Raw genomic sequence first — 13,793 nt, 5'->3', positions numbered from 1 at the left:
GGCAGCATCCCATCCTGGCTTTGCTGGGCGCGATGGAAGGCTGGCCAGCTTGGGTGAGGCTCCTCGAGGGGTCAGTGAGGACAGCGGCGAAGCCTCAGTGGCCGTGACTTCCCAGGTTCCACCGCCACCACAAGGGCCATCTAGAAACCCAGTCGTGCCTTGGGTTCTAGCCCTGATAAGGAATGAGGTTTACTGATTTTACTCACTCAGCGAGTATTTGTTGGGTGCCTACTGAGGATTCCCCTGATGGCTCAGATGAAAAAGGATCTGCCTGGAATGCAGGCACCTGGGTTTGATCCCTGCCTGGGTCAGGAAGATTCTCAGGAGAAGGGAATGGCAACCCACTCCAGTATTCTTGCCTGGAGAATTCCACGGACAGAGGAGCCTGGCAGGCTCTAGTCCATGGGGTCGCAAAGGGTTGGACATGACTGAATGACTAACACTTCACTGACTTTATCACATGCTTATTTATGAGTGTATTACATCTCTCATTTGTATCTTATCTTTTAGATGCGTTTAAAAGCAGATTACAGACAACTGTACATCACCCTCTAGATACCTCCACACTGCATATAAACTAGGGTTCATTTTTCAAAATATTTTTTCTTCCCTTGAAGTAAAATCACATACAATGAAATACATAAATCTTAAGTGTACACTCACTGAGTTCTGATAAATGCATACACCTGTATGACCCAAACCCCTAAATATTACCAGCTCTTAATATGTGTTCCTCAGAGTCAGTAAATATGATTTGGTTTACATGTGACTCAGGATTTATTCCAAAAATCAATTTGGGGATGGAATTTTGGGATTCTTCTCTCCTCTACACAGCTTCTCTGTGCTGACAGCTTGTTCTTAGTGCTTCATATCTGCTGGTTCATCATCTGGTCCAGGGTCTGAGACTGCTGTATTATTTTCCTGTCACAAACAGTGGAGAGTTTTTGTGTTGACTGCTGTTGGGAGTCCCTGTTACTTGCCCATCTTGGCTGGACTCTGGCAGTCTGGGTTGTGGACGCTACAGTGAATACTGCTCTTTCTTTTTGTTGATATTTAGTTGCTCAGTTGTGTCCAACTCTTTCCGACCCCTTGCACTGTAGCCCACCAGGCTTTTCTGTCCATGGGATTTCCCAGGCAAGGGTACTGGAGTGGGTTGCCATTTCCTTCTCCAGGGGATCTCCCTGACCCAGGGATCCAACCCAAGTCTCCTGCATTGGCAGGAGGATTCTTTCCCACTGAGCCACCGGGGAAGCCCCTCTGTTTCTAAAGATGAGATTAACGTCAGAATGGGGTATTCTTGGAGCTGCTTCTCCAGGCAGAGGGTGTGTGCAAATCCATCCACATACTCACCATTTCCCTACTCATAGGGTACTTCTGTAAGGGAGTGACTGTGGCCATGAAACAAAAGAATAACTGGCCTCTGGCAGGATTGTCGCCCTGACCTTGGTCACGGCATGTTCTATCCAACATGGGCAGCATTAGTGATTTCTAAGCACAAAGATACGGTGAATGCTGGCTCTGCAGAGCTGACGCAGAAGTTGGCAAGCAGGACTATTATAAACTGTTTGCATAGATATGTGACCTCCTCCCGGCTGCACACAAGGATGAGTGTGGCTGCATACAAGCCTTCTTCTCCATGTTTGCAGTTAAATGCAGCCGACCCTGAGGCGTGCCTAGAGCTCACCTCAGGGTCTTTGGCTGTGTTGCAGTTGTTGGCTGAGGAGAAAAACATCTCTTCCAAATATGCGGATGAAAGGGACAGAGCCGAGGCAGAAGCCAGGGAAAAGGAAACCAAAGCCTTGTCGCTGGCGCGGGCCCTTGAGGAAGCCTTGGAAGCCAAAGAGGAGCTCGAGAGGACCAACAAGATGCTCAAAGCCGAGATGGAGGATCTGGTTAGCTCCAAGGACGACGTGGGCAAGAACGTAAGTGGCTCTTCATCGTCTTTGCTTGTCCATGTCCCCCTGCCCCTGACCCTCTCTGTTAGTTACCAGTCCACGGGCAAAGAAGGGGGCCCCACACCTCATTCATGGTAAGCAATAATCAGGAACTGAAGGGAGTCCCTCAGGCTGATGCAAAGAGGGGGCCTGGTTGGGAACAGCCTTTGGGGTCAGGGTCTGAGTCAAGGGTTCCAAGAGGAAGGCTGTGGTCTGAACTCCTGGTCACACATCCCGGGGGTATCAAAAGCCACCTCCTGGACCATGATGAGCTGCCCGTCACTGGGGGCTGCCCTTCACGACATCACCCCTCACGTCAAAGGTCCATGAGCTGGAGAAGTCCAAGCGGGCCCTGGAGACCCAGATGGAGGAGATGAAGACCCAGCTGGAGGAGCTGGAGGACGAGCTGCAGGCGACAGAAGACGCCAAGCTGAGGCTGGAGGTCAACATGCAGGCGCTTAAAGTGCAGTTTGAGCGAGACCTCCAGGCGCGGGATGAGCAGAACGAAGAGAAGCGGAGACAACTCCAGAGGCAGGTAAGCCGTAGAGGGGGGAGGGGGCCAGCCGCCATTCCTTCCTTCCGCCGCCGCTTCCTGGCTTCGGGGAGACTCTGACTTCTCACCTGCGACCCGGGGACGGGAAGCCCACCTTCGGTGGTGGTGCAAACCTGGGCCCTGGGGGAAGGGACCCGAGGGGCGGCCCTGCCCCGCAGCACACGTTTCTGGCCTCACCCAGCTCCACGAATACGAGACGGAACTGGAAGACGAGAGAAAGCAACGTGCCTTGGCGGTGGCGGCCAAGAAGAAGCTGGAAGGGGATCTGAAGGACCTGGAACTGCAGGCCGACTCAGCCGTCAAGGGGAGGGAGGAAGCCATCAAGCAGCTGCGAAAACTGCAGGTGGGTGACGCCCCGAGCGCCGGGGGGTGACGCCCCAAGTACCAGGGAGGTCGGGGCCACAGCCGTGGGAGGACGCAGCCTCCTCCTGTCGCTGGTGCCTGGTCACCTGGTGCTTTCCCACCACACTTTTGCTTTGGGGGCTGTTTCCTGCCCTGGGGGTGGAGGTGGCGAGGTCACCCTCCACCTGGTGACCTCCACCCTCCTCCCCAGGCGGAGCAGCTCAGCAACAGCCAAACACTATCCTCAGGTGTTTGGCTGCGGGCTTCCCTGGTGGCCCAGATGGTAAAGAATCTGCCTGTGTAATGCAGGTTCTATCCCTGGGTTGGGAAGATTCCCTGGAGAAGGGAATAGCAACCCACATCAGTATTCTTGCCTGCAGAATTCCATGGACAGAGGAGCCTGGCGGGGCTATACAGTCCATGGGGTTGCTATGAAGGGTCGGACACGACTGAGAGGCTAACACTCAGACCTCAGCACCATTTCTTAGGTCTGCGGAGCCCGTCCAGAGCGGTGCCCCCAGGCAGCCACATGCGGCCAAGGGCTTTGTGGTTAATAGTGGGAAAACCTAGGCTTCCTTGGTGGCTCAGACAGTCAAGAATCTGCCCACGATGTGGGAGACCCAGGTTCAATCCCTGGGTTGGGAAGATCCTCTGGAGGAGGAAATGGCAACCCACTCCAGTATTCTTGCCTGGAGAATCCCCTGGACAGAGGAGCTGGCAGGCTACAGTCCACGGGGTCGCGAGGAGTCGGACACGACTGAGTGACTAACACACACTCGGGCCGGCACAGAAAGGTAATCCGGGCTGCAGGACCCGGTGAGTACGGACTTCTTAGCTGGTCCTGCCTGTCCTCACGCAGGCTCAGATGAAGGACTTCCAGAGAGAGCTGGAAGACGCCCGCACCTCCCGGGACGAGATCTTTGCCACAGCCAAAGAGAATGAGAAGAAGGCCAAGAGCTTGGAGGCAGACCTCATGCAGCTACAGGAGGTAAAGGCTTCTCCGCACTGTGGGGGCCCTGACGGGGGGGGGGGCCCTGGGCACCCCAGGCTCGGGTGCCCGCATTCAGCACCCCACAGGCGGGGGCCCTGTAGCACGGGCGTGGAAAGACACAGGGTTTTCTCGCTGACAGATCTGCAGGCCTCCCCCCAAGCTCAGAGGAGGCCACGCCATTTTCAAGGATGGCCGTGGAGACGGCCGGGGGCCTGCTGCTGGGAGTGGGGTGGATGCTTGGGTGCGGCTCAGCCCCTCCTGGCAGGCAACTGGTTTCCTTCCTCCCCACCTCCCACCGTCCAGGATCTAGCGGCGGCCGAGAGGGCTCGCAAGCAGGCAGACCTGGAGAAGGACGAACTGGCCGAGGAGCTGGCCAGCAGCGTGTCGGGAAGGTAGGAGCTGCCTGGGGAGAAAGGGGTCCCTAGGCTCACATGATGAGAGGCAGTCAGTCAGAGGAGGCTTCCTGGACCGCATGTTAAGGCTGAACATGTCAGCAAGATCAGCTGAGCTTGTGACAGGGGTCATGGGCTTTTCATATCCTATTTGGGGGTGTAGTCTGGTGGGGACGGGGCATATGGTGATGTCAGGGAGGAGGGAGCTGGTCTTCATCTCAGGCCTGGCTTTGCTGACACCAGCTAGCTCCCTGCTTCCCAGCTGTGTGAGTTTGCACAAGTTTAGAGACAGTTTGCACAAGTCTCTAAGCCTCTCTGAGTCTCGACTGTAAAAGAGGACGACCCCGAGGCATTGCTCCTCCAAGGGAGAGAGCTGTCTAGGCCTAGGGGAGGCTGGAGGTCCCAGGGCGGCTGCCTTTCCCTTAGGAACACGCTGCAGGATGAGAAGCGCCGCCTGGAGGCCCGCATCGCGCAGCTCGAGGAGGAGCTGGAGGAAGAGCAAGGCAACACGGAGGCCATGAGTGACCGTGTCCGGAAGGCCACGCAGCAGGTGGGGGCCAGGGCAGCCCAGATCTGCCCTGGGACGGGCCCCCGTCCCTGCACCAGCCGCCACACTGGCGCCGGACAGGCTCCTGTGTGCCAGGCCCGGGCGGGGAGGGGGGTGAACGAGGCAGGAGAGGAGGGACCCAGCACATCTGCTCCAGAGCGCCCACTCCCTCCTCTCCGGTCACCCCAGCACCCAGCCTGCAGGGCCTCCCGTGGTGGCTCCCTCCAGCAGACGAGGCTGGCCCATGAGGGCTTGGCAGGCTCCTTCCTGCCTTTTCTTTAGCCCCCACGTCCCGACAGTGAGCACCCCTCCACGATGGGCACTGGGGACCCGTCATGGAGCCAGAGTGGCACTGATGTGGCCTGGAAGGGCTGCCCCTGGGCTGAGCCTTGAAGGATGGCCGGGTGCCGGAGGGGAGGGAGGGGGCTTCCTGGCGCCCTCCACCTGGTGACCTCCAGCCTGGGTGCCGGAGGGGAGGGAGGGGGCTTCCGGGCGCCCTCCACCTGGTGACCTCCAGCCTCCACCCTCCTCCCCAGGCGGAGCAGCTCAGCAACGAGCTGGCCACGGAGCGCAGCGCGGCCCAGAAGAACGAGAATGCGCGGCAGCAGCTGGAGCGGCAGAACAAGGAGCTTCGGAGCAAGCTGCAGGAGATGGAGGGGGCGGTCAAGTCCAAGTTCAAGTCCACCATTGCGGCCCTGGAGGCCAAGATCGCACAGCTGGAGGAGCAGGTGGAGCAGGAGGCCAGGTACAGGGCGGGCATCGAGCAGCACCCCAGCGACCACCTGCTTGCCAGTGATCAGTGGGGGCGTGGAGGGGTAGGCCAGCCTCACTGGGCATCGGCTCCGGCTCAGAGGTCCCCGCGCGGCAGCTGTGCTGGGTGAACTGAGAGGACACGGGAAGGCACTGTGCCCCGAGTGAGCCTCTGAGACACTAGCTGCTCTAAGCGGCCGGACTCCTCAGTGACATCAGCCGGGCTTCCCGGGAGCTCCCGGGACTTTGCCTAACCCGGGTCTGCAGGCTGTCATGTTAACGGGTGCACCAAACAGCCAGGTCCTCAGCCCCTTCGGCACCCACAGTCACGGGCAGGCTGCCTACTTACACACGGTCTCTGAGCTGAAAGTTCACGGCACATTCGTGACCTTCAGACAGGGTCTAGATCCTGACACTGTTTTTTGTGTGTGGCGACTTTATAGATGAGTCACGTGCCACAACAGTTCACCAATTTAAAGCATACGGCTCTGGGTATGTGTGCTCAGTCGCTCAGTCGTGTCCAACTCTTTGCAATCCCGTGGACTGTAGCCCGCCAGGTTCCTCTGCCCGTGGAATCCTCTAGACAAGAATACTGGAGTGGGTAGCCATTCCCTTCTCCAGGGGACCTCCCCAACCCAGGGATCGAGTCCAGGTCTCCCGCACTGCAGGCAGATTCTTTACCATCTGAGCCGCCAGTGCAGTTCAGTGGCTCTCGTACAATTCATCGGCACACATTCACTACAGTCAACTCTGGCACATTAAGAAGAACCAGTAAAAAAAAAAAAAAAAAAGAAGAACCAGTAAGAAGCCCTGTATCCTTAGCCATCACCCTCTATTTCGCATCCCCGGCTCCAGGCAACCACTCATCGACTTTCTGTCTCTATTGTCTATTCTGGACATTTCACAAAGTGGGAGCATACAACACAGGGCCCCTTGTTAAGACTGGCTTTCTTTCACTGAGCATGTTTCCAAGGTTCTCCCACACTGTGGCCAGGGTCAGCACGTCATTCCTTTTCATGGACGAATACTGTTCTCAGAATGAGCTCTGATTCGGGCTCAGGAAAAGTGCCCACGTGGGGACTTCCCTGGTGGCCCAGTGGTTAAGACTCTGTGCTCCCGATGAAGGAGGGGGCAAGGGTTTGATCCCAGGTCAGAGAACTAGATCCCACATGCCACAGCTAAGACCCAGTGCAGTCAAATAAATAAATAATTTAATAAAAAAAAGAAAAGTGCCCACGTGGGTGATGCTGGTCGGGTTCACGCACTGGCCGCAGGGAGGGCCACCCCATCTGAACCTTCCCTGCTTGCCCTGTGTGCGCAGAGAGAAACAGGCGGCCGCCAAGTCACTGAAGCAGAAGGACAAGAAGCTGAAGGAGGCCCTGCTGCAGGTGGAGGATGAGCGCAAGATGGCAGAGCAGTACAAGGAACAGGTAACTGCGCCCTGGCCCCCCGCCCAGCCCCGCAGGCCCCGCCACGCACCCGCCTGACCCTCGGGCCTCTCCTTCCCAGGCCGAGAAAGGAAACGTGAGGGTCAGGCAACTCAAGAGGCAGCTGGAGGAGGCGGAGGAGGAGTCCCAGCGCATCAACGCCAACCGCAGGAAGCTGCAGCGCGAGCTGGATGAGGCCACGGAGAGCAACGAGGCCATGGGCCGCGAGGTGACGGCGCTCAAGAGCAAGCTCAGGTGAGGCACCGGCGCCCGGGGGCCTGGGGCTGTGGGCTGGGCGCGCGGGGTGGCCTGGGACACCCACAGTGGCTCAGGGGCCCTCTCCCCAGAGCCGCTCAGCTCATCCTGTATGCAGCACCAGCCTGCGCTGGATGTGGGTGGGGCTCAGGTCACAGGGGCTGTGCCTCTGAGCGGCTCCCCTTCCGTTCCAACCACCAGTCCCTTCCCGTCCTCCTGGCGAGGAGCAGGAGAACCAGGTGTTGTCTCCCTGTCTCCTGAGACCCTTCTTCTCTGTGTCAGGACATCAGCAGACTCCCTTCTCTCTTCCCCTCTCTTCTGCACTTTCTCTTCCCCGCTCTTCCTAACTCAGGGTTTCTCCGCCCGATTGCCATCCAGGGCTGAACAACTCTTTGTTTATCATGGGTTTCCCTGGTAGCTCAGATGGTAGAGAATCTGCTTGCAAAACAGGAGACCCAGGTTTGATCCCTGGGTTGGGAAGATCCCCTGGAGAAGGGCGGGGCAACCCTCTCCGGTATTCTTGCCTGGAAAATCCCATGGACAGAGGAGCCTGGTGGGCTACAGTCAGTCCAGGGGGTCGCAAAGAGTCGGACGTGACTGAGCGACTGTCATGGGCTGGCCTGTGCCCGGCAGGATGCTGAGCAGCACCCTGGCATCCACAAGCTAGACGCGGTGGCATGTCCCCTGATGTCCCTGGGGGTGCCGAGCCCCTCTGCCCTAAGTGGGCGGGGTGGTTTTCTCACCCACCCCTGAACCTCTGGGCCTGAAGGCAGTAGGTGCTCCCTGCTCCCCAGGGCTCCTTCCAGCCCTGGTCCACCTGGTTCCCTGAAAGGCCTAGCTCCACGCTTTCCGTGTCATCCATCCACACCCTGCAGGCGGGTGATCCAGCCTCAAGTCCAGGACATTCTGTCCTCCAGGGCCCTCCCATTCGCCTGCACTCCTGCTAACTCTCAGCCCTAACCTGACCATCAGGCATCACATCAGCCCACCACCACCTTGCTTCAGCTCTCCCCTCTGTCTCCACCGGGGTCTTGCACCCCTCGGCTCATCCTCTTGCAGCCCCACCAACTCCACGGTTTCGATCAGCTTCTCCTAACATCCTTCACACTCTGGTCCCTCTTCCTGCTGTGCTGGGCTCACCTGGTTAAAATACAACCCAAATGAAACCCAACTGCCAACCTTCTGCAGCTCAAAGCAGTGTGAGAAAGCCAACAGGAGCGCTGCCACTTCCACTGAGAAACGTGCCATTGAGATGCCAAGCTGACCCCACTTAGTGCTGCTAGGACTTTCCCTTCCCCGGTCCCTCTACCCCTCACCCCTCCTCTCAGCCTCCCCTCCCCCAGCCTCCCCCCTCCCCCACATCTCACCCGCCCCTCCCCATCCTTCCGCCTCCCCTCCCCCAGCCTCACCCCTCCCCTCCCCAGCCTCACCCCTCCTCCACCCTCTCCCCTCCCCCACCCTCTCCCCTTCCCCACCCTCTCACCCCTCCCCCAGCCTCACCCTCCCCCACCCTCTCACCGCCCTCACCTCTCACCCCTCCCCACCCTCTCACCCCTCCCCTCGCCTCCCCCCTCCCCCACCCTCTCCCCAGCCCTCACCTCTCACCCCTCCCCTCCCCAGCCTCACCCCTCCCCTCCCCAGCCTCACCCCTCCTCCACCCTCTCACCCCTCCCCCACCCTCTCACCCCTGCCCTCTCCCCTCAACCCTCCCTCACCCTCTCACTCCCACTTGGGCATTTGCTTTTCACCCTCCCTGAACTTACTACCTCTGCCATCCTCAGTCTCTGCTGATGATTTTGCTTCCTATTTAACTGAAAAATGGAAACCATCATGAAGTATAAACAAGCCCCCACTTCTCCATACCTCCATACATCTGTGCTCATTTCCTCTACTTTCCCCCCATTTCTGTGCTCAACTGTCCAGCACCAACTGAGGTCAACCCCACCACTAGACCCCTTACCCTTTTGTTTAACCAAGGATGTTGCTCCTGAAAGTCTTACCCTTCTTTCCTGTAATATATTCTCTCTCGCTGAGTCGCTCCATCAGCCGAACAAACCCAACCCCACTTCCCTGCAGCCTGTCACCATAAAACTCCCAGTTCAGCAGCATGTGTTACGTACAGCTTCTTGTGGGCCTCTCGCGTCCATACTGGCCTATTATAGTCCGTTCTCAACACAGAAATGGTGTGGGATCATGCCCCTCCTATGTCTGGAGCCCTCCATGGGCTCCCATCTCGCTCAAAGTAACATCTTGACAACAGTTAGGTCCACTAGGTCCTGCACGATCTCTGTCTTCTGCCTCCTAAAGTACCCCTCCACCTCTTCATCTTCTGCCTCGGGGCCCTTGCACTGGCTGCTATCTCTGCCTGGAATGCTCTTCCTCCAGCTCATTGCAATAGCTGCCCCCTCCTTCCCTTCCTTCAGGTGTTTACTCATCCATGTGATCAGAACTTCCTGCCTCACTCCCTGCCATTCTCTTCTCTCTTGGCCACCTATCATCGTGGAACTTATTATTCTTTTACTTATCTCATATACATTCTGTCCTCACTCTTGGCCTGCAAGGCCATAAACACAGAGGCTGTGTCTGCTTATTCATCTCCAGTGTCTGGGCACAGAATAAACCTTTAGTCATTGAGTCAGAGATGATGTTTCTCCGACCTCAGCCATTCTCACACCACCTTTCCCATTTTGCCTTAGTCTCTTACCATCTGTATTTTTGTTGACTTGATACTTGCTTTGAAATTTACTGTGTAAATCATACATGTGTCTATTGACAAATGAAACTTACCTCCCCTGTGTTGTTAAACCAGGGTCCCCTGCATCAACAGGTCACAATCAAGTTAAACACAGTGAAAACAACACAACAGTGAGTTCTAGCTATCGTGGCCACAAACTGATGACTGTGACCCGAAAGCCGACTTCTCACTAAAAAGACAATGACAAAAAATGACATTAGCACCAAACAGACTCTCTGACATAATCAGATGTATTTAAAGAGTGGAAAGGGGAATCCCTTTCTCACGGTGCAATTCAGCAATCCAAGGGCATGCCTGAGAACCCTCTGAAATCACCTGGCATCTCAGCTCCAGACTCTGAGAACCACTCTAGCAGACAAGGGGAAGCCTGAACCCCTGTCACGAGAGGGTAGTGAGCAGCTGGCTCGGAGTGCAGGCATTCAGGAAGGAGCACCCTGCCCGTGCAAGGTGACGGACGGGTGGTGTGTCCCCACTGCTGGAACCCCCAGAACCCTCTCTGCTGCTGACTGGACGCTGCCCTTCCGTGGACGTGGGCTGAGCAGTGGGGGCACAGTCAGCCATCCCAGCTCTCTTACCATTTTGTTGTCACTGTCCCTTTCTTGGGACTGATGTCTTTTTTTTTTTAAATTTTTAAAATCTTTTGGCTGCACTTCGAGGCTTGTGAGCTCTTAGTTCCCGGACCAGGGATTGAACCCAGTCCTCGGCAGTGAGAGCTCAAAGTGCCAACTAGACCGCCAGGGAATTCCTGGGACCGGTCATTCGTACAGCACAAGCCGACCATCCCTTTTGGAATCTGCCCCAGATAACTGACCCTTCTCTGGGCCGCACAGGCCGGTATTAGACCACCCACTTTCCTACAGTTAACATAAGCATACACATACATATGGGTGGAAGGCAGCTCCCACCTTTTCTGCCTTCTCTGAGTCCTCCAAACGTGCAAAAACCCAAGATCAAGCACGAGGGCTGTGAGTGAGGTTCGCAAGGCTAGCCAGCTCCTCAATGAGCAAGGAATTACAACGCACATTTCACACGATTTTACCAGCCAGATACATCGCACCACGAGCCCTCATTAGAGCCTGACCAACGCACCCATCCCTCTGCAGACTGCCAGGCGTCTCCACGTGAGCCGCCCAGGTGCCCGCCTCTACCTTCTGGCTATGGGCATGAGAGGCAGTGGAGACAGCCGCGGTAATGAAGCACAGGCTGCTGCAGGCTCCTTGCCCGGAGCTGTTCAGGTTCTGGTCTCACAAGGATCTTCTGGCCTCGCTTACTCAGATTCCTTTACCTCCCAGAAGAGAAATGCAGAATGGGAGGGAGCCATGAAGCCTGCATTCTTTAAGCTCCGAGGGATAGAAAGTTGCTTTTTAATTGGAAAAAAACCAACCACTCGTCCTTTTGTGCGCCAGCTTCCCTGAGTGCTTGGCGGCTGCAGGCGCCCGGCTGTAAGGGTCCTTAAAAGTGGCTTTAACTACTGAATTGAAGCAAACGCCTTTAATGATTAAACTTGCACTGGAACAGGAGGATGGTAACCACCGGGGCCTCTCTCTCTCTGTTTCAGAGGCCCCCTCCCCCAGGAAGCTCCGCAATGACTCACCAGGTATCATGCCTGCAGCTTCGCGGCTCGTGTGTGCGTGTGTGGCTCCAGGTTCCCCTTTCCTTCCTGCCAACGCGTCCCCCGTCTCCCCCTCCCCCCTTTTGGGGCCCTCCCAAATCTCTGAGATGTCTACAAAGTCCGAAGGCTTAGGGATCTGAGGTTCAGAACGGTCTTTCATCAAAAGCAGGATGCACCCAAGACGACCTCTTCGCAAAGTCTCCTCCTTCCTCCCGCTTGGGCGTTTGACGTGGCGCTGATGTGGCCTGTCACACCGCGTGCTGACAAGTTTAGAGGCTGTCTCGCGTGGCTTGGAGGGTTCTTACCCGGGTGAGGCCACGGCTGGGCCGTGCCCCCTCGTCCGGCTCAGGCACCTCACTGAGCGGAGGCACCAGCACCACCGTCCGGGTACCTTCCTAGAGAACGGCTGCCATCGGCTGGTCTGGTTCACAGGTCGGAGTTAGCCAAGCACAGGGTCGTGGTGGCCCCCAGCCACAGGCCCCCCGGGCTGGGGTTTCCACACACGCGTGCGAGCGAACGAGCTCTCATCCCGACGTCTCACCCTCACTAGGGCTGCGTGGGGCTTCAGCGAGGCCGGCCGCTAACCGCATCTTGAGCGCACGAGGGCCGGGTCCGGCCGAGTCTTTCCCAGAGGCCTCCCGGGCACGTGTTCACAGACCAGGGACTGACACCCACGACTCGGGGGGTGCACGGGGCCGTCACAAGACAGGGCCCAGAGGCCTCGGCTTCTCTGGGATTCTAACAACGTCTTCACAAGTGCAGTTGGGCCCCAGGGCCTGGCTTCCCCCTCATCTTCTTTGAGGCCCAGCCAGCCCTGCCTTCTGTCCGTCTTCTCTCCTGGAGAAATCTTGGCTTTGCTGTCACTGGAGCAAATACTTTGCTGTCGCTTTAAATACTTAAAGCTGGAGGAGGTATCGGCAGGAGCTTTAGGTGGGAGCGTCACGCCTCTGGGGCACTGCTCTTGAGCAGCTCTCCTGCCAGCCCGTCTGAATCGCGGGATAAGCTGGGTCCCAGGCTTGGCTGCGTAGGCCCCATCGGTTGATGGAACCTGAGTCCTTGTAGGGTAGCAGAGCCTACAGGCTCATGCTCAGTCCTGGGATGCCAGCAGTGCCTGACATATGTTCCTGAGTCCGTGAACAGAACCCAAATTCTCCAGGATCAGACTCTTCAAGCAAATTTTTAGAGGAGTCCCTTATTCCTTTGGCAGAGATAGCTAGTTATCAACCTTTGCCTAGGATATGAGGCCTGTTCCTTCAAGCGAGGCTCCTGAACCAAAACAGATCAGCTTCAGGCCTGGTGCCCACACAGGGGCAGTTCCAGGGACCCAGCATGATTTACTTAAGTCAAAGGAGCATATTGATCAAACTCCTCTAATTAGCAAATGTGGGCTTCCCAGGTGGCGCTAGTGGTAAAGAACCTGCGTGCCAATGCAGGAGATGTAAGAGACTCATGTTCCATCCCTGGGTCAGGAAGATCCCCTGGAGGAGGGCATGGCAACCCACTCCAGTATTCTTGCCTGGAGAATCCCCATGGTCTGAGGAGCCTGGTGGCTTACATTTCACGGGCTCGCAAAAGAGTCGGACACGACTAAAGCAACTTAGCACACAGGCCGTTAGCAAGTGCAGGCTCTTCTGAGAGGCCAAGGGAAACCGAGGCACCGTTTCCCAGCCCACCCCATCCAGTGTTGAACCTGGAAGGTTAGATGCGGAGGAGAAAGCTGTGTGGACGACTGCTGAGACCTGCATGCCGAGAACACACTGCTAATGAGGAAGAGATTTTTTAAAGGTCACCTCCAGGGAGGGAGCGATATAAAGTTACTTTCAAAGGAGCTGGAGACCTAGAAGCTTCCTCTGATGGGAGGAAGGCTGCCCTGAGTCTTCAGTTGGCAGTGTCTACCACTTTAAGTATTTATTCCTGATCGCTGTCCCCTTGGGAAGTACCATCTGCCATACCCAATGGGCTTTACCAGCCTGGTTCCTCCCACCCTTGGACCCCAGATGGCTTGTGCTGGGAAGCCTGTCAGCGATCAGGAATCTCTGGGCCTTGCTTCTGCCTCCTGTCTTACCTGTCTGAGTCGCCCCCTGTGACTAAAGAATCGACGGGCTGGGCTCACCTTCGCGGCTTTCCTTTGTCCAGCCTTTGTGTGGTGAAGTGGATCGTTTTTTGTTGCAAAAGTCTGCTTTCTTCTTAGACATCCTAAAATGAGTTGAGACCGGTCAAATGGGGTCAGGTGGC

At 56.8% G+C, this 13,793-nt stretch overlaps 1 protein-coding gene across 5 annotated transcripts in view; it reads left to right on the top strand.

Annotated features, from left to right (window-relative positions):
- MYH11 (myosin heavy chain 11) overlaps positions 1-13,793 on the top strand; it is a 125,449-nt gene that overhangs the window by 110,007 nt on the left and 1,649 nt on the right. For 3 of the 5 annotated variants that reach the window (XM_043914392.1, XM_043914393.1, XM_043914391.1), the window contains 9 exons: positions 1,710-1,922; positions 2,257-2,469; positions 2,669-2,830; positions 3,689-3,817; positions 4,124-4,212; positions 4,639-4,762; positions 5,296-5,504; positions 6,831-6,939; positions 7,019-7,191. In XM_043914392.1, coding sequence (XP_043770327.1) covers positions 1,710-1,922; positions 2,257-2,469; positions 2,669-2,830; positions 3,689-3,817; positions 4,124-4,212; positions 4,639-4,762; positions 5,296-5,504; positions 6,831-6,939; positions 7,019-7,191 — 1,421 coding nt within the window. Of the gene's footprint in view, positions 1-1,709; positions 1,923-2,256; positions 2,470-2,668; positions 2,831-3,688; positions 3,818-4,123; positions 4,213-4,638; positions 4,763-5,295; positions 5,505-6,830; positions 6,940-7,018; positions 7,192-11,504; positions 11,544-13,793 lie in introns of all 5 variants that reach the window. The other 2 variants (XM_043914395.1, XM_043914394.1) reach the window with 1 other exon arrangement.

Source organism: Cervus elaphus, chromosome 10 (assembly GCF_910594005.1).
Source record: "Cervus elaphus chromosome 10, mCerEla1.1, whole genome shotgun sequence".
Taxonomy (NCBI): domain Eukaryota; kingdom Metazoa; phylum Chordata; class Mammalia; order Artiodactyla; family Cervidae; genus Cervus; species Cervus elaphus.
The sequence above is the reverse complement of the archived record's forward strand: the minus strand, read 5'-3'. Positions and strand labels throughout refer to the sequence as shown.